Source organism: Perca flavescens, chromosome 23 (assembly GCF_004354835.1).
Source record: "Perca flavescens isolate YP-PL-M2 chromosome 23, PFLA_1.0, whole genome shotgun sequence".
Lineage (NCBI taxonomy): Eukaryota > Metazoa > Chordata > Actinopteri > Perciformes > Percidae > Perca > Perca flavescens.
This window is the reverse complement of record NC_041353.1, coordinates 4,884,431-4,906,078: the sequence shown is the minus strand read 5'-3', so window position 1 is coordinate 4,906,078 and position 21,648 is coordinate 4,884,431. Positions and strand designations below refer to the sequence as shown.

General features: G+C 40.3%; 1 protein-coding gene across 2 annotated transcripts in view; it reads right to left on the bottom strand.

The window, feature by feature from the left end:
* Positions 1 to 21,648, bottom strand: part of abcc9 (ATP-binding cassette, sub-family C (CFTR/MRP), member 9) — a 92,194-nt gene that overhangs the window by 30,795 nt on the left and 39,751 nt on the right. For both annotated transcript variants that reach the window (XM_028570679.1, XM_028570678.1), the window contains exons 17-25: positions 18,566 to 18,638; positions 15,997 to 16,102; positions 7,205 to 7,306; positions 6,019 to 6,103; positions 5,254 to 5,334; positions 2,923 to 3,060; positions 1,996 to 2,121; positions 1,103 to 1,202; positions 820 to 893 (exon numbers count right to left, since the gene is read on the bottom strand). In XM_028570679.1, coding sequence (XP_028426480.1) covers positions 820 to 893; positions 1,103 to 1,202; positions 1,996 to 2,121; positions 2,923 to 3,060; positions 5,254 to 5,334; positions 6,019 to 6,103; positions 7,205 to 7,306; positions 15,997 to 16,102; positions 18,566 to 18,638 — 885 coding nt within the window. The remainder of the gene's footprint in view (positions 1 to 819; positions 894 to 1,102; positions 1,203 to 1,995; positions 2,122 to 2,922; positions 3,061 to 5,253; positions 5,335 to 6,018; positions 6,104 to 7,204; positions 7,307 to 15,996; positions 16,103 to 18,565; positions 18,639 to 21,648) is intronic.

Below are 21,648 nucleotides of genomic sequence, written 5' to 3'. Positions count from 1 at the left end.
GATTCGGAGAAATATTGGGCTTTTTGATGGTGTTCGGTTTCTGCCGAACCTTAGAATTTTTTTCCAACAAACCGAACCATACGCTTGCGCTACGCTGGTCGACGTAATGACGGCGCCGTTGATTACGGGAAGGTGTTTACGTAGGTGGAGCGTTCAATGCAGTAGGCTGTGAGAAAGTGAAAATAGAACTTGTGAGCAGAGAAAGTGTTGTTTGGAAGTCAAAAGAAGGCCATTCAAGTCCAGCTATATGTTCAATTTGCAATGCCGTTTTTTTCTCGTGGTGGCGAGGACCCTAAACAATACACAACATCGCCACTGTTAAAACATTTGCATATGAAACATCGGAAATAATGCGAGTTGAGGATGAAGGAATCTACAGACAGCAGCCAAAACGCAGCAACTTCAGGTACGGCAAAGGAAGGACAGTCACAGCTAAAAACTGGTGTTAACCAGACACTGCCTCTCCCAGGCTGTCAGCAGTTCTCTCGGCAAATGAGTCTCCCTACAGTGGGAGCGGAGCGACCGAACTGCTCATTAGCTAACGTTAGCTTTCTAATTTCACCCACCCAAAATTGTCACTCATCTGGCGCATCCTACGATGTGAAAAGAGCGTGTGAATTCAACATTAAGTTGTTACATTTAAGTATTTTAGAGACTGTGGACGTTGTTTACTTCATTAATGTGTTTACTGTGTTAATGGACTGAGGATGGGACTAGGATTCGGTAATCGGATTCGGATTCGGCAGAATCTTAACCAGTGGATTCGGTGCATCCCTACTTTGTATGAAGAGTTAGTGTGCGGCTGTACGGATGGATTACCCTCCATGGGATCTTAGATCTTCTGTTAGTGGTCGTGGACATGTTGTCATCATCTTCCTCCTCCTCTTCTTCCTCTGGTAGGATCAAAAAACAGGTAGTAGATATGACATACAGTATGATTCCATCAAACATTACACAAAAACAACATTTAACCGTTCTCATTTTTTTAACAGGTTTTACCTTCTCAAGTTACGTTGACAACCTATGACTAAATATTAGAGCGAGTCATTGATTAATGGAGCCTACTCAAAGAACGACTTTAAAAAAAGTGCTGATCCATTACCTTCGTCCTCATCGTCTATTTGGTTCTTGGCCTCTCTGGAGTAGAAAGCTCTCCTCAGTGTTTTCCTCTCGAGTGTTGTTTGGCTGTCCTGCTGTACGTCCTGCATGTAGAGACACGAGACAGACATTTCATTAGTAACAGAATAAAGCTTTAGGCTGTTTGTGTCATTAAATATACTCACACTGTGTGCTAAAACATCGGTTTGATAGTTTAATGATAGCCAGACAGATTATTTTAAGACAGGGGTTCTCAATGTTTTTTAGGCCAAGGACCCCTTAGCTGAAAAAGAGACGTAGCAGTGACCCCCTACTACATATACTGTATATAGTTTTATATTAAACCTACAATAACGTGTATGCCAGCCTAAAGCCTTTACACATCTTTTATGGTGCAAATAATACTAAGCTTTAAACAAAATTGTTGGTATATTCATATATTTGTGTTAAAATGTGGTACAGTAGGGTGCCTGGGTAGCTCACCTGGAAGGGCATGCGCCCATATACAGAGGCTCAGTGGTCCCACAGCGCCCGCGGGTTCGGTTCCGACCTGTGGCCCTTTGTTGCATGTCATTCCCCCTCTCTCTCCCCTTTCATGTCTAAGCTGTCCTATCTAATGAAGGATGGCTACCTTAGCTGTAGGCCAGTATGCCTATCATCAACGTTGTGTACAAATTATCTTCACTAATAATACGTTAATGTATATTTTCAGACATATTTAGGCTAGGGTGGCGCAGTTTGAAAATGGGTGGGAATATGTTCATGATGCAAGTTGTATGTTTTGTGTGTTTTTTTCATATGAATGTAGACTGGTGGTTGTATTTGGGTAATGTTTAGATTGACCAGATTTGAGGAGATGCTGTTATCTGCATCCGAAATTGAAACCATGTCACATACCTTCTCCAGGCCGTGGTCTTGTCGGTTCATCAGGGTCTTCCAGTGATCATAAAGCTCGATGTCATGAGTCTGAATGTCCTTCAGAGTTCCCTCTCTTAGCACAGAGCCATCCTTCATTGCTATAATCTGGACAAGACACACAAAAAAAGGAAGCTGAGGCTTGACTGAAATAAATATTGCTCCCTAAATGTATTAAGGCTACATTTACATTGCTACATTTTGGTTTAAAAACGAATATCTTTTGCTACGTTTACACCTCGCATTCACACTGCTCTGGCGTTTCAGAGCCCCTAAACCGGAGACATTAGAAAACACTTCTGACTCCGTTTTGGTTTGGATCTCCAGAGTTGTGTTGCAGTCTGAACGGCTGCAAACGGAGACCTTTTGGCAACACCAACACCAATGTTTTGCCGCGTGATTGGGTCATGCCATCCCGTTCTCTGAGACTAAGCTACTAACGCTACCATGGCAACTACTACCAACGGGTGGAGTACACATGCTGCTTCCTGTTTACCCCGGCACAAACATGCCCAGTATACGAGAATGTTGATGAGATATGCGGTTTGGGCGTGTTAGTTTAAACTTAGATTAGTTCTTCTACTGGAGCTAAAAACACTTGTGTGCACAGAGATCGCTTTTGGCTCAAAACTCTTCACTCTTTCGCTTAAAAACCAAAACGTAGCAATGTAAATGTAGCCTAAACTGCTACAGTATAGAGCGATTGACACATGAAAGCATCAAACATGCATTTCAGACCAAGGAGATGAGAGTGTATCCAGTTGTTCCTCGTCCCCGTTTGCTCAGAGGCGTTAAATTGTATGTACCGGGCGCAGGACATTTCTACCCTGACGTGATTGTAAACAAACATTGTGATTGGCTGTGTAGTCATTTATTTTTGGTATTGTGATATGGGTTTAGGATTCTTACCCAGTCTGCATGTATGAGGTACTGCAGTTTATGGGTGACCAGGACTACAGTCCGTTTGTCATCCTGCAGAAACTTGAGGATTCCTTCCTGCATGAGGTGATCACTGAGGTGGATGTCCAGCGCTGAGAAGGGATCGTCCTGCGAGACACAAGACGGAGATAGATCCTCGCAACTGATACAGATAAAGAATGTACGATGGAAACAATTGATCAAACCTTTTTTTTTCACATAATGTTGCTGTCTAGCTCTTTTTGTTGTGTTGTTGTTCTGAACAGTGGCAGATGTCCAACCCCTGGAATTTCACCAAATGTTGGGGGTGAATCCCTGACAGTAATCATCAGGTACTTGGATTGAAAACCCAGAAGTGGATCAAAACATTGTCTTGTCATTGTTTATCATCCATTTGCACCCCCATTGGTTGCTCAGCAACAGCTACTTTTTGGCATCACTTGGAGGTTTGCTCGAACCAAAGATCCTCTATACTAGAGATTCTAAGCAGCGCCAATGGTATGAAACGGTATGCACATTTTGTCTCCTTAATGGGCGTGGCCTCGTTTGAAAGTAGTAAATGTTGTGTGGATGGATGAAAAGTTATATTTGTATAATTTATTAATATTTTATTTTGCTAACATTAGATATTCACACAGCTAAAAGGCATATTAAGCATTAAGGAGTTAAGTTCTGTTAGGGTGTTCACGAACATTGGTTGATGTTAGCTTATCTGTGTTGCCAGATCTCGCTAGAGTTTGGTACTGAGACAGAAATAGGTCTCGAACAAAGTTAATTTTTTCCTGATGTGTCCACCTGAATAATGCTATTTAAGTGTCAGATTGTTCTGGAGATATGTGGCTTGTGAAGAACGGGGCCAATGTTTACTTTGGTGACGATGGGGCGAAAGAATATCTCATAACCTGTGTTCACGTTCACTTCTCCCGTTGGAATCAATACACCCAGGACCTGCTGCTAGTCTCCTGAAGAGGTGTGGCAGTGGCAGAACCCACATGACACAGATACAGGAAATGAATCTGAGATGTATGTACGTTGTCAACCGTGTCTGCTCGAACTACAGATCGGACTTCCGCATACGTACAAAAAGAGACAGAATTGACAGAGAGAGCTGCCCTTCTCTCTCTCAAACTAAGACTAAGCAGCGCTGAGCAAATATGAACCAAGTTTCTGTTACTGTATTGCCTATGTCTCGCCTAAAATGTTTTCAGAAACATATTTCAGCTTACCACTGTTATACGAGATTGTATGTTACCAGCCGGCCGCCTTTCTGTGTCAATGCGGACAAGCTTGCATTTTGTTGCCCAGCAGCGGGAGCGTTTCTTGGTCCTACCTTTTGAGCGAAAGGAAATACCACAGTGCATTTGCTCTGTTTTCTCTGGTCACGAAGAACCAATTTCCAAAATGTGTGCGCCATTCAAGTGCATATGTGGACAGCCCAGTTTTATGAAAAGACCCTCGTTCCAGCGGTAAAATGAAATAATTAGAATTCCTCCAACTGTTCATATTCACTTGATGATATGATGTTGACATACTCGTGAACGTGTAAATCTGTTTCGTTCTTTTAATGTCTGTCTTGCTGGGGGGTCGGTGCTATAGTTTAGTTTACTTACTCCCCACTGAAGCACGCACGTGTGCCTCTAGTATTCCTGGGGTCCTGATCGAGTGCTAACAGAGTTGATTCCTTGATGTAGTTTATGACGCAGCATAATTCTATCCTGAGATCAGATATGAGAAGTCCAAGCAGCTGCACTTGCATAGTGAAATGATATTATTTAAAGAAAACATTCCCTCCTCATTATACGTTACAGTTTTTAACAAATGACCACTCCAGACATTACAGTGAGTGTGATGCGCGTATAAAAGAATGACACAGATAGCTTTTAATGTGGAAGGTATGCTCGATAACCAATTAAAGCTTGTGGTGGCAACAGGAAATGATGCAACTACTCGGAAAGATAAACACATGACGGCACAGCGGAGAGAGTAGGAGAGAGACACCTCCTCGTCCCAAAGGCCAACACGTACTATGGGCTGTATCATACAATCAATCATAAAGAAACGCAGCGTTAGGTTATGAAGAATGGGTGTTACCTTCTGGTAGACTTTAATCTAATTCCGCTATTCAAACCGTTGTAATACATAAAGCATTTGATGTTAAAATGTGTTTAGAAAATCATAAAAATCATCGTTATCGCTGAAGATTCCTTCATTGCAATGTGAAATGGGGAAAAAAAACCTGAATATGTGTTATTGCACATTCATTAGAGAGAAACACAGCAGTATCTCCAATCTTTGTTTTTTTTTTTTTAAGGTTTAGCTCACCAGGAAGACGATGTTGGTGTTCTGGTAGAGAGCTCTGGCCACGCAGATTCTCTGTCTCTGACCTCCACTCAGGTTGATGCCCTGAATCACAGCAACACAAAACAACATCAGTATGATACCGAGAAATAAGTAAAAAGGTCACTGAAAGATCCCAAATGTCCCATCTTTGCAGAGTATTCAAAGACACCAACTTCTCAGGGTTGATTTGAAAGACACTGCAAATTAACTGAATCATGCTAAATGTGTATTAAAGCTACAGTGCGCAACAATTTCATATGAATGAACGTCCATTACATTCAAGCCATTGTCAAATGAGTTAATACAAAGCTAATTAAGCCTTTCAGTTCCACAAAACTCTCTCTGTATTGTTCAATATGGCTACAAAAGTTTACAAAATGGTGCCGTCCGGCGACATTTGTGCGCTGCAGCTCAAGTCATGTGTTTTACATCACTGTTGAGAAAGGACAACAGCAGCGTTTAGCTTTTGGAGACCAGGTCTATTTTCACGCGAGCCGTGGGCCATTAGGACAGCCGGGCAGGAAGTGAAACAGCGAGAATATCCAGTCCATTTACCAAAACACCCCCCTCTTTCTTTAATCCTCCGTGTTAGCAGCTGCTTGGAGGAGGGGTGGGGGTGCGATCACAGTAGGCTTTCATCATGTGGATCCAACAACAGTGTTGTTGTCGTTACTAAGAATTTTTCATGGGGGCGACAGAAACTACGCACTATAGCTTTATAATGAATAAAAAACAAAAGGTGCACACCCTCTCTCCGATCTCAGTTTGGTCTCCAAATGGCAGCAGGTCAATGTCTGGCTGCAGAGAGCAGGCGTCTATCACGGTCTTGTACCTGAAAAACACAACATATACGCCATTATCACAGAGGAACTTTAGCCTGACAAGCCAGACCCACATCAAGATGTTGGGTCTGGGAACACACCATTGGCAGAGCTCAATCCGAGGGGCGGGATAAACGGTTGTCTTTCAAATTCCTTCTGCACGCAATAGGATAGTACTACAACCAGGCAGAGCAATGCTAGTTGATAGATTAAACTTTTATTAAACTCCGAACACATCTTCCTTTTTTAAGAATGACTTCAGTGCCGAACTCCCAAGTCTTCCAGCGGCCAAAGCCGATAAAGGCCGATTTAAAAGGCCGCTGTTCGCCAGCAGCAGCAGCCATCTTCTTTGTTTTCAAGTAGCAGGGAATTCACGCGGAACCGTCGCAACTCTGCCGTTATTATGTTAAGCCCCGCCCGCCAACTCTATACACGATGTGATTGGCCTGACTAGAGTTTGTTTTTTCCAGCTCGCAAGCCAACGAAGAGTTGCTAGACTGACCCTGGCTGGAAATTACATTTGCTGCCGCTAGAGTACGTCTAAATTTCTAGGCTAGATGAACTTCAGAGGGGAAGCAATATTTGTTAAAGGCAAAACATGTGTCAAACCATTCTGAATGTATTGGATTTTGTATTTAATGTGTCGATGCCTGGCCTACAAATCATATCCACCGACTAAAGGGAAATTATTTATTGGTTACAGTTCCTCGCCAAACTCATTTACATTTTTGGAATTTTCAAATTTTTTTTTATGAAAATGAGAATAATTATACAAAAGTGATCATTCCCTCCAATATCCTTTATCATATCACAATATCAGTCTAAATAGTCACAATTAGATATTTTCCTAATATTGTGTCACATTTGTATCTTGCTCCGTGGTGTTTTGTCTTTGTTATTGCCTGTCTTGCTGTTTTATTATGGGTTTTTTTGAAAGGCACCTCCAAATAAAATGTATTATTATTATTAGCTTGGAAGGTGAGTTTCTTGAAACTGCAGTAGACAAGAACGGTAGTTACAACTTCATTTTGTTACATTACAAAGTTATAAAAGCAACAAAAAAACAAACTCAGCACTCCCAAAATTAGCTGTAATTGTGTTTTTTTTTTTACCTCTGTTTATTGAACGGGCTGCCAAATGTGATGTTCTCCTCCACCGTAGCGTTGAGCAGCCAGGACTTCTGGGTAGCGTAGGCCACAGAGTATCTGTTCTTGCTGGGTTGCATCATGGGAAACAGAAGGCAAACAGGCAAGTAAGAACTACAAGTCCTGTATTCATAAAGCTTTAAAGAGCAGGAGTACCGATCTACATACAGTTGTTTCCTTCCTCTGATATTTACTTTTTAAAGGTTGCTCATTTACTAAATATTGTTTCTTTATTGAAACAGCAATCACTGTGACTAAAGCTAACCAATGAATTTGTGATTACATTTTAAATAATGATGTAATTATAAAATACAGGTTTAATTTCAGGTGAAAGAAGCTTTCATTTTCTATTTTCTACACAAGATGGAATCAGTTTTTTAAGAGCAAGACCCCATTTCCTCTGTTTGGCTAATTCACGAGCCACAGTTTGTTTTACTTTAGTGCACAATTCATTCTTAATGTGACAAGGTGGTAAACACAAATATATAATGAGAAGGGTCGATTTTCAATAACGTCTACTGGATAATGAGTTTATTAAACAAGTTATAAATGGCTAAATGACTTCATGTGTGCTGGAAATGCAAAAAAATGATTGTTTCTATTTAGAGTGAATAAGATGCAATGATTTGTATTTTAAAGTCTATAAACTCTCTACCATTGCATATATGTTGTTAAACTGGTTAATTTTTGATACGCCCTCTGTGTGTCCCTTTAATGCCGGTGGACACAAGTTAACACAAATGAATACGTTTTCATCACATCGATTTTATACTTCATGCAAATTAGCAATTTCAGCTAACAGCTACAACTTTCATCTCTTGCTTGAGAGCTGTGCCGAAAATTTGACCATGCATACTGAATCACAGGGTCAGTCCCTGCCCTGTCACTGTAAGCCTCTCATGCTTATACATCCCTTAGTACATTCATGTGGATTTGTTATTTTATCATCCTGTTTATGATGTATGTGTATGTTGTGTGTGATGTCTTTAAGCTACTGGGACCTTGAATTTCCCCTTGGGGATCAATAAAGTATCTATCTATCTATCTATCTATCTATCTATCTATCTATCTATCTATCTATCTATCTATCTATATCTATTAAGGAGGAAAGCTGTTATCAGATCAGTACTCCTGTTCTAACCAGCTTCATACATGCGACACCCAGACATTGAAAGAAAAGGAGGACGAGAGGGAAGATTATGTCAAACTCCACCGCAACATGACAATTATTTGGTCAGAAGTGAGAGATCAAAATGGATCATGGATTGGGTTAATGATGAGCTGCAAATCATCAGCAACGGCAAAATCACTGATAACACCAGCTACAGCAACATATATAAAAACATCAACAAGACCAACAACACAACAACAACAGCTGCTGGGAGTCGAAGTGCGACTCTCTGTCAGAAATTCAAATAGACGTCTCTGAAAGTATTCATGTAACATGTACAATGGGATCGTTATGCAAACTTACTGTTACATAGTTGTTTTGTATCCTGTTAGAACAGACTTGATGACATTTCCCTTTAATATGAAATCAGACCTTTTTTTGTAACTTACATAAAAAATATGTAAAGTTTACAACTTGTTAACCCTTGTGTGGTCTTCCCACCGACCATATCCTCTCGGGTCAAAAACACTTTGATGCTTTTTTCGACTTTTTTGTCCCTTTTGTTGACACTTTTTTCAATGTTTTTGTCACGTTTTTGTTGTTTGTTTGAAGTTATACCTAATTTTTCATTTTTCGTTAACATTGTTACCATGTATTTATTCTGCAGCGACGCAGTGCAGTGAGTCCATGAACGAAGGCAACTGTTTGTGGTTAGTTCACATGTAACTGATCCCCATGTGTTTAATATCAAAATGTTCAGACCAGACTCAGCTTTCTGTTTAGTGGGGCCAACATTTTTTCTAGAGCAATGTATAAAGAGATAATTTGGCGCTAAAGCTGAAACGTTGATGTCCGCTTTTTAAAAGTCCTAAAATCTCTTTTGAAAACAAACCTTAACTTAAGATGTGTTGCACGAATTGTTTCGGTGCTTGAAATGAGTTTAACCAAAGTCTTGGGTTATATATGATTAAAATAGTAAATAAATGTCTGAAATGAAATTTTGTAATATCCCTGCGGCGTCTTTCGTCCTCAGAGGGTCAAAACAGATTGTTTTGGTCTCATTGTTCTCCAAGACGTTTTCTGGAAATGATGCAATGTAGCCCCGTTTAGTGCTGAGTGAGAACTGAAATAGACTATTTTAAAAAATAGCCTTTGCGGTGGATCTTATTTATACCAATTTAAAGATGGGCTCATGTGGACTTCGCAAAGTAGAATAAAAATAAATATCTGGAAAAGTAACTGATAAACATTTAAATAAACTTTGAAGTGTTACATTTGAAAAAGGGATCTGATGTGTGTGTATATATATGCCTAAGTGTGTATAAATAAAACATCTATATAAGCAGAGCGAGTTTGTTTGTTCGAGTAAGGACAATTTGACTCCCAGCATTAAAAGCACAAACCATACCGGGATCAGATGGCACAAAACTAATAATCATCTCAATGGGAGAAGAGCAACACAATGAAGAAGACAGCACACTCTAAAGGCTGATACAGTCGTTCCTGAACACATATTAACATAATGCATAATGCTGATAAACATAGTTACACTCTTCATAAAGTAAAGACTGAAAAAACTATTTTTGACTCTTTAATTTTGTACTTCCTTCCTCTTTTGAAATGTATATTTCAACTGTTGTTTAAATTGACTACTTTTTTTTTTTTTTGTAAACCACTTTGAGCTGCATTTTGTGTATGAAAGGTGCCATTTAAATAAAGATTATTATATTGCACATCAATATATACATGCATATCATATTATCAGTATTACAAAGCTTCAAAAAGTAACTATAAATTAAGACTAAGACTTAAGGCGTATTACAATAACATCACCTATGCTAAACATTATGCCCCCATCTTTTGATCTTTTGTCTTTCGTGTGCTTTTTTTTGTCTGTTTGTCTAGTTTCCACCTTTTTCTTGAATCGCGTCATGTGTGTTTTCATGTTGATCACTTGTATTGCACTATAAACAACTTAAAAAGGAAAGAAAAAAAGACTAAGACTTAAGAATAAACTATACTACACTTTAAGAAATCTATCAAACTAATATGGTCCGTATGTATGTGTCCAGGAACAACACACAGCCTGGAATACTGCAGTGGAAAACAGTACTTTCTTCTGAGAGAGGCAGAGTAAAGATGAAAAAAATTGAATTAAATTACAAGACAGCAAAAAGGGAAAGGAGGGATTAAAGGGTAACTTCGGAAGACACGGCGAAGAACGTCTACCTCCTGATGTCTTCGCCAGACTCTTCTGTCTCTGACCAACTGTCAAAGTCACGCCATTGTGTCAGAATGAGTCGACTGTAATCAACTGTGTACATGTATGTGTATGAGTGGAAATATGTGATAAAAGATGGCAAAACGAGAAAGAGACAGAGACAGCTGAGAACAGAGGGAGGAAGACGGACACAAAAAAATGGGAGAGACAGACGTGTTTTCACGCCAAGCCCCAGACAGTGAAGACATGATGTTAGCCTGCCAACTGTTGATCGAATTAACCTCTCCACCCAGAGAAGACGAGCCATGTAAGTGATGCGGTCATTGTCTGTATGAGATAATTAGGTTTTGTGGCTTCTTCGACAATGTCTCATATCTTATGAGCATGACGATGTGTGTGTAATAAGTATGTCCTGGGTTAAAGGATAAAGTATATTCAGGAGGCCTACAGAGTTTTGAGATGTTTAAGGTAACACCTGTAGACCTCTTCGGGAATTACAAACATATACGGTGCGCAGCTCTGGTGGCTTCCTTTTTTTTCCTTCAAATGACCAGATTATTGGAAGAATGTGTAAACGTAACTATATATATATATATACAGTATGAACTATAAATGACATACTGTAGATGTCTATGCTGTCATCCCCAACTGGCTGAGAACTTATGTAAACTTCTGGGTGTATTCCTGACTATTAAAACGTCTTTGGCTGACTATTAAGCCCTCAACAGATAGAAAGTGTCACAACAGCAAATACTATTACTCAAAGGGATAGTTTGGATCTTTTGAAGGGTGGTTTTATGAGGTGCATATCCTACAGTAGATGGCGGTCAGCACACCCTAAGTTTGAAGAAGCAGACAGGGCAACACAACAATTTTAGACACCTAAAAAAAAAAAAAAAAAAAAATCGATATCAGTTTAAGTGTATGCTATATGAAGAATAATTTCAGTCTTACCCTACTGTTAAATAATGCCTTTATGTCAGAAAACTATTGCAGTTATATCCATCTATGCTCTCTTCAAAACCACCAGACTTCATTGACAAAAAACACCAATTTTCCATCGCAGAACACGGGAGTCGCTGGTCTACCGCTGCCTTGATCAGTTAGTTAATTTGTGTTATTGTGGGACTGTTAGTGAATCCGAACCAACCCTTTCAAACACCAAAGTGCCGGATTTTTTAAATTTTTGTTTTGTTTACACAGAACCGTCAGAGAAACCGTCTTGGAAACTGTTGGGAAAAGGGCAGGCACTTAAAAAAAAAATACCTGACAGGTGATTGGATGAACCATCTGTCTATCACGTCCGCCATTGTTGTTTTGAACGAACAGTCACGGCTGTCACAGACACCTTAGTCTGGTATTGCCAGACCTTCCTCCACAGCGCTGCAAAGGAGGGTCTGGCTAGCCTACGCAGCATTCTGGGATGGGAGAAAAACGTGCTCTGGTTTATTGACAATTTCTTTAAACCAATCATAATCGTCTTGGGCGGTGCTAAGCGCGGGACACGGTGCCTCTACAAAATAGCCTCGGGAAGGAACTTTTTTTGATGGAACATGGGCACGTTCAAAGGTTGTTTTAGTCGTGCAACAGAAGACTCAGATTGGACAGATAGTCTAGCTAGCTGTCTGGATTTACCCTGCAGAGATCTGAGGAGCAGTTAACCATAGTCCTCAGAAATCCACCGGAGGTTAAAATTCCAACACAAAGAAAGCGGAAGGCAACGGACACCCGGCGGAAAAAGAGAGACATACGGCGGAATTTCCGACGGCACTTCCAGGAAATAAAACGTCGTCGATATAGACTACAAACACCTAAACCACGCCCATAGCGGCCAGTAGCTCCTCACCAGACACTGATTGGTTCAGTGTTACACATGTTACACTTCAAAAGATCCAACCTATCCCTTTAATGCTTTTAGTTCATCAGGAGTTTGTCAGGTGAGTTTGTTCTTTCCATCTGCTCTGGGACTTCTGGCACTTCACTACTGGCAACACAAGTGGTTTAAGCTACTTCAACTTGATATACATCATTGTAAACCAGACAAAGCAGATTAATTATGAATGTATGAAGTATGAATGTTTACAGACTGTGTACATGATTATGTTTTAGAAAGAAGGGACCAGAGAGAAAGTACCTTATGTTCCCCTCGTGGACCGTCTCATTATCAGGCAGCCTGATATGGTAAGAAGGCAGGAGGTAAAGAGAAAGAAACCACACACACACACGCACACATACATTCATATATACATGTAGTCACATGAACAGAGGTGCATATGTGCAAACACACACACACACACACACACACACACTGCAAAGGTTAGTGTGCAGCCCTGGAGGCTACATATTCTCTTATGATACAGATGTGTAAGACTAATCTACAGGTATTGTGATATAGGATTTTTAAGCATGGAATACAAACAACAGATAAAGCACAGATTTATGATAAAAATCCAAATGTCATGTAAAAAAAAAAGAAATGCAACAGAAGCTGACGACCAGGAAGAAAACTTGTCTTAGCCCAGAGGTTTCTGAAACATAGCTATATGCAAAAGGCCACATACACTTTAAAAAACATATACTACCTTTACAATAACAAGCTGTCAATCCTCAGAAACATTCAGTTCCGTTTCAGCCATGAAAAAAAAGACCCTAACCCTAAAATTGAAAAATAAGTTGCTAGCTAACTTAATTATTTGAGATAATATTTTGCTGTATTAGCTAAAAATTCCATGAAAAAGGGGCAAAAACACACCAGGGTTGTATGACCAGGACCAGTTAAGTCGCCTGCTCCTCATTGGCATAATGTTAAATCCAGGCAACTTCATGCATGTGAGGAGCGGCCGGCTCGGCTCGACATGAAGACTCATCATTCTTGCTTAAAATGTTTTCAGAAACTCGTTTCGGTGAACTATTTTCGTAAAATAAGAGATCGTATTCCAAACGAGCCGCCAATTTGCGAGCGCCGGGCCAAGACCAATTTGCCTCTGATCTGGGAGTGGAAAAATCAGGGCTCAAGTCGTGTAGTGTGAACTAAGCATAAGGGGGCGTATCCCATAATGAGACATCTTACTTAGAACCGGGTTTATGCAAGTAGCCTCCAAGTTCCGATGTCTCGCTGTGGTACATGAGACAGCAAAAGCAGGAGGTTGTCAATCGTTTTAGACGGCTCGCTGCTGTCCATCACAATAACATTACTAACAGAATCAATTAGTCTGAGAATATTTTCATATCTTCTCAAGTTAATATTGATTTAATGACTCTAACAAACATAAGTCATAGTGTGCTGATGTGTGAGACAGTAGGTCATTTGACAGCTAATGTGTCTGTTGCAATGGAAACAAACAAATAATAAATTATACTGATAATGATGTGATCATTTCATAATAAAAGACTCTTTAGTATAATTCAATATCCCGACGGAATTACTGTGACGCCGGTCGGTCACGTGGCGACCGGTCACATGACAGTTAAGTTCAGTGGTCTTTACAGATAAATTGGCAAGTGTATACTTGCTTATTTTAATTGTGTGCGGACAGTGCATTTTAGTTTTTATTTATTCTACTGATTTAATATTATTTTAATTTTTATTGCATTTATCTTTATATCGGGTACCTCTGTGCTTTTAATGTGTTATCTATTCTGTTTTATCTTTTTGTGCAGCACTTTGGAAACCTTGTGTTTGTTAAAATTGTGCTATATAAATAAAGTGGATTGGATTGAACAACACAATGTCACTGTAAATAAATGTCTAGTTCAGTTCAACAATATAGATATTAATGTGTCCTAAAGTGATAGTAGCAGTCGTTTAAGACGGCTAGCTGCTGTCCATCAGAGAAAAATTACCAAAGGACTCAATTATTCTGTGAATATTTTCACATCTTCTCAAGTCAATATTGATTTAATGACTCTAAAGGGCGTTTTATGCTTCTGCGTCGAATCGACGGCGTACCCCCGCAGATCCCTCTGCGTCTACGCCGGACCCTACGCCGTAGCCTGACGCGCGCCTCTCGAAAACAGTAACTAAACGCCACAGCGATGCACTTCGTTCAGCCGTGGCTTGGTAGCGTTGCATTTCCCCCCCGACTCATTTCCTGGTTCTCCTTCTCCATAAATAAAAACTTTTCCTGATCCAGATTTCCCACCGTGGTCAGAAAGAACAGGGGAGAAACTTTGTTTCTCTAGATAATCGCCGTCACTCTCTCGCTGCTCTCTCGCTTCTCCCTCGCTCTATCACCCACTCCCCACCCACACACACACACGCCGGCTCGCACACACACACACACCAGCGCACAAGTATAAACATCAGGCCACTTACGTAGGCTACGGCGAAAGCTCTGCGCGGAGACCTCCGCAGAACCATAAAACAGGCTTAATAAACTGTCATAGCGTGCTTATGTGTGAGACTGTAGGTCATTTGACAGTTAATGTGTCTGCTGCAATGGAACCAGACACAAACAAGTAATGATACTTATAATGACAATGATGTGATCATTTCATAATAAAAGCCTATTTAGTATAATTCAATATCCTGACAGCAGTTCCATTCAACTGAGAACATAATGAAATGGCATGAAATATGACTATACTATGACTTTATAGATTAAAAGTCCTTTCAGTGAGGAAGCTAATAGAGTCAATCACCCACACTGTCATTTAATCTTGTTCTAACCATCAGAGCAGAACAATTAAATCATACAGAAAACTGTTCTTGGACACTTGGTGATGCTAATGGGCAAATAATTAGTTCCTGGCAGTATTTCTCAAACCGAGAGTCTTACACTTGTGCACAAACAAGACAATAATATAAGTAATATCATCCCATATACAGTTATTACTAAGCCTTGTCCCTTATCTAGCAAATCACTTCTAATTAAAAAAAGATGTACTGTGTGTACCCAGATGTGTGTAATAAAATGTATCTTTGAAAACACTGAAATAAAAAAAAAGTAATTAAATACAATGCATGTTGTCATGTTGGATAAAGTGGCACAAATAAAATAGAAAGATATAAAAAGATAAATAGAAACAGAAACAGTTCAGATAGAATACTGAAAAGGAGAAACAATGAGTATATGTATGTATTATTATTAAAAAAGAAGAAGGCCTTGGCCAGCATTGTATAGTAATGGAAACTCTGACGAAAAAGGAATGCTACAGTATGTCTGAGAAACGGCAAATGTCACAGTACTTTTTAAGATAGACTGTTTCACAAAAGGATAAAGAAGTCACTGGATAAAAGACTTAAACCGTAAAGCGACATTGTAAATGTGTATTCCCCATCTTCAATCGTCCTTCTGGAGTAAAGCAAAGTATCACTACCTAAAGTGCAGCTAGAACTACTGGTTTAGATCCTAATTAAGACCAGAGCACATCCTTGCATACGTCATGACACACTGTGACCCATAAAGTGTTGTTGTGAGGTCTTACTTGCTCCAGTAGACACTTCCGCCGAGGGTCTGCATCTCGCCAAGCATGGCCAGCAGCAGGGAGGACTTCCCACAACCCACCTGGCCCACAATCATTGTCAGCTGGCCTGAACACAAAGAAAAGGTGGGGAGTGTTATCGCGGGTGTTGTCCTCCTGTAATATATATTTCTCAACTTTTGGGTTGGGTTGGATCCTACGTGGGGTCACTTGATTGGGTCGCAGATATTTAAGTCTAAGACTTAAATATCAAATTTGACTTAATTATTAAGAATATATAGATTTTAGTAATTTATTTTAAAAGCTGATGATATTGTTATTTGTACATATTGCATCCATGCTTGCAAAAACAGAATACACGATTACGTCTTATAATGTTATATTGTTCACGCGATAACTTGACAAATGCACGTTGGGGTCGTGAGAATTTTGAGACCTAAAAGTGGAGTCACACGGCAGAGAAGTGCCGATGCTTATCAATCTTTCTGAACATACAATATGCAATTTTTTCTACATTTTCATGTATCTAACCATCCCAGAGCACATTTGGTGTTAAGAGCGGGATAAACCGCCCAAACTGAAAAGTCTGCAGTGAGTCAGAGTTATGGACGGAAGGGCAGAGCAAGTTAAAATATAGATTATATATTTCCATCTTGTAATGCCACTGTTTTGGGTATTTTTTAAATATAAATCATTTGTCATAGAGCAGATTTAGGAAATGTATTGACTGCATGATCACATCACTGTATTATATACTGCCATGTGAGCCACAAATTAAAGCTTGGTGAGCCGCGCAATGAGTAATGATGCTCTACAACAACACAACGCTTAATTGTAATTGATTATCAAAATAGTTGCCGACTAATTTAATAGTTGACATCTAATCGATTAATCTTTGAAGTCTAATAAAAGTATAAAATGGTCCCTTGAAGATGTGAGGATAGAGAGAGAGACACCCACCCACCCACCCACACCCACACACCCACACACACAAAATAACACTGCACCAGAACTTGGCAGAACAGCAAATCCTGTTTGTCTTACAATGACGGGGATAGCAAGCAAGTCACTTCCCAGGGGAAGATGTGAGTGTGTGATATTCTGCACGGTCAATCTGTTGGCCGCCTCCTTAACACGACCTGGCCTCCTGAGACTTGATATTTCAGTGACATCGCTGCAGCATTAGTGGAACAGCAGGTCTGCACATTTCATTCACATTTGAACACCTTTAATTTCACCCATTAGCTCAGTGACAGAGTAGAAACTGAATTTTACCTCCAAAATGATAACATATAAAACCAATTTTTCTGACCTGAGAGCATGGTGCTTATAGCTAATGCATAAGGCAGCAGGAGTCTGAAAAGCTGATTCTGTTTCTGAAATTACAACACTTTGGATGCAATTACGCTGTTTACTGCTCTAATCCAACCATTGACCTTATTCTAAATACAACCGTATTTTCATTAAGTTCTTTACATTCCATGATGAGGTTTTCTCCATTACACAACCTCACACCTGATCTTTTTTTGTCATGCTTCTACTGTAGTGTAGCCCATATTTGTGCTATCTGGATATTGTGCAAATGCCTGCTTTGCAAAACGTGCCTACAAATTGTTTAAATTAAGTAAATGGCCTGATTTATATAGGGCTTTCGTAACGACTACTCAAAGCGCTTTGTACAGGAACCATTCACACACTGTGGCTGAGGCTGCCGTACAAGGTGCCACCTGCTCATCAGATAAACGTTCCCACACATTTACACTCCAATGGTGCAATTCGGGGAGCAGGGCCAGGGATTGAACCACCAACCTTCCGATTGGTAGGCTACCGCTCTACCACCTGAGCCGCAGCCGCCCCTTAGTTTAGACGAGCTGTGTCCTCATTGCTAATATTCAGAAATCAAATCTACTTTAACAGGGTATTTACATCTGCTTACAGTAGTGACAGAACACTTTTGCAAATATTCTTTTCTAGACTTCATTTAGGTATTATTTTGCATTTATTTATATCAACTTATGTGGATTTCTTGGCAAATTTACCAGATCAGGTGCTCCGATACTGCCTAAAACGCTGGTATTGGTATCGAGAAGTACTGGAGTTTATGCACCGATCCGATACCACGTAATAAAGCCCTAAAGAAAATTTGCGTTAAAGTAGTTTATTTATGTTCTTTTTCTGTTATAACTGACTGTAAAAACTGGAGAATAAAAGAAACTTCTGTGGCATTCATTGTTTGTGTTTGTTCATGTTTCACAAAGAGTTTAACCTGAGCCAGACCGACAACAAAGATAGAAATCATATCACATCCATACAGGGATAGTAGTATACAGCTGTTAAAACATAATAAAATATATGATACACTGGTATCGGATCGGTACTCGGTATCGGCCGATACGCAAGTTCAGGTATCGGAATCGGGATCGCGAAGCAAAAAATGGTATCGGACCATCTCTAATCAGGTGGTAATATTAATTGTTTTAATGACTGATAAATGTGAACTAAATTCTGATGAAGTACTGAGTCTAAGCTTGGCTGTAAGTGACGTTTTGTCTGGTGGAAGGGTTAGTCCTACCTGTGGGGATGCAGATGTTGATGTCGGACAGCGTGGACAGGTTACTTCCCCAGGTGAAGAATCCATTGCTCACCTAAACAAAAAAACACAGAGAGCAATTGAAATGTCAAAATGTCTCTGCTAAAGCACAGAGGCTTTACACAAGACTTGACTCAGGAAAGATTAAATAAATGAAAACTACTAATACTACTAATTTTGTGGAGTCATTTATTATTTGCGGTGGATTTCTCTCTCACTGTGCAACACATGACTACGTGCTGTTTTCTTGTCGTGAGTAGAGCCACCAGAGTCGAGCAAATGACCCAGTTTATGTCCTGACCCAGAGTTCCTCGCTCTGAGTTCATTGGTGTGAACGCTGCTGTGATAACTGAATTACACAATGAAGGACACACACTGTGCTCATGGTACGTGGGACTGATTCCAAATGTCACCCCGTGACGCATTTTCTCAAGTTCTGGAAAGTTCATTTGAATGTACGCTGACAAATAAAAAAACATTACTTAAGAGGGACAAGTGCAGCTTTTTAAGGAGAGGCTGTCTGAGGACCCCCACCAAAGCCTTAATTAATGCTCACTTCTGTATTCATAAGAGCAGAGATCTTCTACAGGGGGTCTGGGACCCCTAGCGGGTCCCCATAGTTGCTGCAGGGGGTCTCCAAATTATTGTCTGATAGTTTAAATATATACTGTATATATATGTGTGTCTGAAAATATACATTAACATGAATCTAACATATTATTAGTAAAGATAAATCTTTTTTAAATTTACACAACATTGATGATAGACTTACTGGCCCATAGGTAAGGTAGCCATCCTCAGATACAGTAAAGCTTAAGTATTCACTGTTCCACATTTTAACATTAAAACATGATAGGCCCATGGAATAATTCTGTGAATTGAACACGGATCGGCGAAAATTCCGACACGGCCCCTTAAGTTCAAAGATATTTAAGGAAAAGGTAGTGGGTGGGCTTACGGTTCCATGACACGTGGGAAGAACGGGACGGAAATGAAGAAAGCAACTTTAGGAAACACGCGGGACACGAACCCTGGTCTCCTGGGTGAAAGTCCTGTGTTGGGTGAAAGTTCTGTGTTGTTTGACCCATCCCCCCCCCCAACCAACCTCCTTACGAGGAATTTCGGCCTTACACCTACCATAGTCGCTCTTAATGCTACGTCATCTTCTCATTGACTTTACATTGGCATTGTTTTCCGTGGTGGCCACATGGATTTTTCACACATTCCGTGGCACCACCACGTAATGAGCTGTTAACGATTCGTGATCATTTCACGGAATTCTGTGCGACCAGGCTGCTTAGTACTGTATGCACAATAAAAGGTATATCTGAAGGCTCTAGGCCACCCTACGCGTTATTGTAGGCCCAGTTTAATATGCAGCTCAACTCTATAGATTATATATAGTAAGGGCAGGGAACCCTTACTATATATCATGTATAATGTAATGTATCCATCTCTTTTACAGCTGAGGGGTCCTTGGCCTAAAAACGTTGAAGACCCCTACATTAGAGGTTCAACGGTTGAATAATAATAGAATAAAATATCCTTCAGCCAAATCAAGTCCATTTTATTTATAAAGCCAAAAATCAAAAAGAGCCTTACAAACTGTACAGTATACACAACACCCTGTAGCTTTAGACCCTCAATTCGGACAAAGGACAAAATCCTGTAAAATCTGTAACGACCAATCTGATTTAACGTCCCCAAATCCCTTTCCAGCTCACTGTTGTTGTTTCAACCCTCTGAACCCCACAACTCGCTGGTCGCTGGTGGGTTTGAACTGCATGTTTGTTTTGTTTTAATCGCCAAACTTACACCATTTATTATAGCCAGAAATTGTCAAAACAGACATTATTGTTGGATTGTCAAATTGTCAAAAACAGTCCTTAAACAAATCATGTGTGACGGACGTTTTCGGTTCAGGAAATCTAAGCTTATAATAGTAATGTTTCATTAAAATGACTTTATTCTACATGTCTCTAAAATGTTGCCAAAAATAAACCGTTTGCACTAACAAGATCCTGTAAAAGTGTACCTCAGTGCAATTGGGAAGTTGTTGTGTCCTGTCTTTTTGGTAAATTTCTTGAGTGAACAGTGAATAAGTCTTTCAATTCATTGGTGTTGTTGGGGACCAAGAAGCTGGTTAAACATTGATCTTAAGCAAAAATGGCTCAGACTGAGCTGACTGCAGAGACAAAGGATCTTGGCCTACATGTGAATCCCAAAGCCAGTTTCACCAAACTCCTACAGGCTGCCACTTGGAAGCAGTTCCCAAAATTGAGGTTTTACATTCAACACATGGGGGGCAAGGCAGACTGGTGGTGAGACAAAGAACTGCTTCACACCTGTGACCAAGTTGCAGTTTTCCCATTGGCCGTCGGGCCTTTGAATGCACCACCCCGCCACCAGGAGGCGGAAGAAGGATAAAAGCTGTCCGCGTTTGTGCTTCTTTGCTCTTTCCACGGTGACTCAGGTCACTACAGGAGGCACTCTAGTCCGGGCTAGCTAGCCAGCATCACCTCGCTGGTCGAGTTTTGAGCTGGGACAACTTTATATCTGTCTGATATACAAAGGAGATCCGAGGAAATACTGGCCGAGTATTCCCTCATCTGCAGCGGGTTTAATCAGCCTGGATTCAAGAAAAGGACGGCGTTCGGTTTCTTGCTTGTCGACCTGGATCACGTATCGTCCCCTGCTCTGGACGAAACGGATCGTTAAAGGTGCAATATGTAATATTGTACGTAATACTGGCAGCTAGCGGTTAAAATAGTTGCTGCACTACCAATTCAAAATACTGGAGAGTCGTTTCCCCCGCCCCCTCCTGCCCAGACTCGAAGTTCACGGGGGTTGCCAGGCTGAGACCGCAGCATTCACAACAATGTTGCTAGACGCTTTTCTCACATAGCCAGACATTACTCCACAGCACAGCAGAGTAGCTAACGGTAGATGCTAGTCTCACATAGCCAGACATTACTCCACAGCACAGCCGAGTAGCTAACGTTAGATGCTAGTCTCACATAGCCAGACATTACTCCACAGCACAGCAGAGTAGCTAACGGTAGATG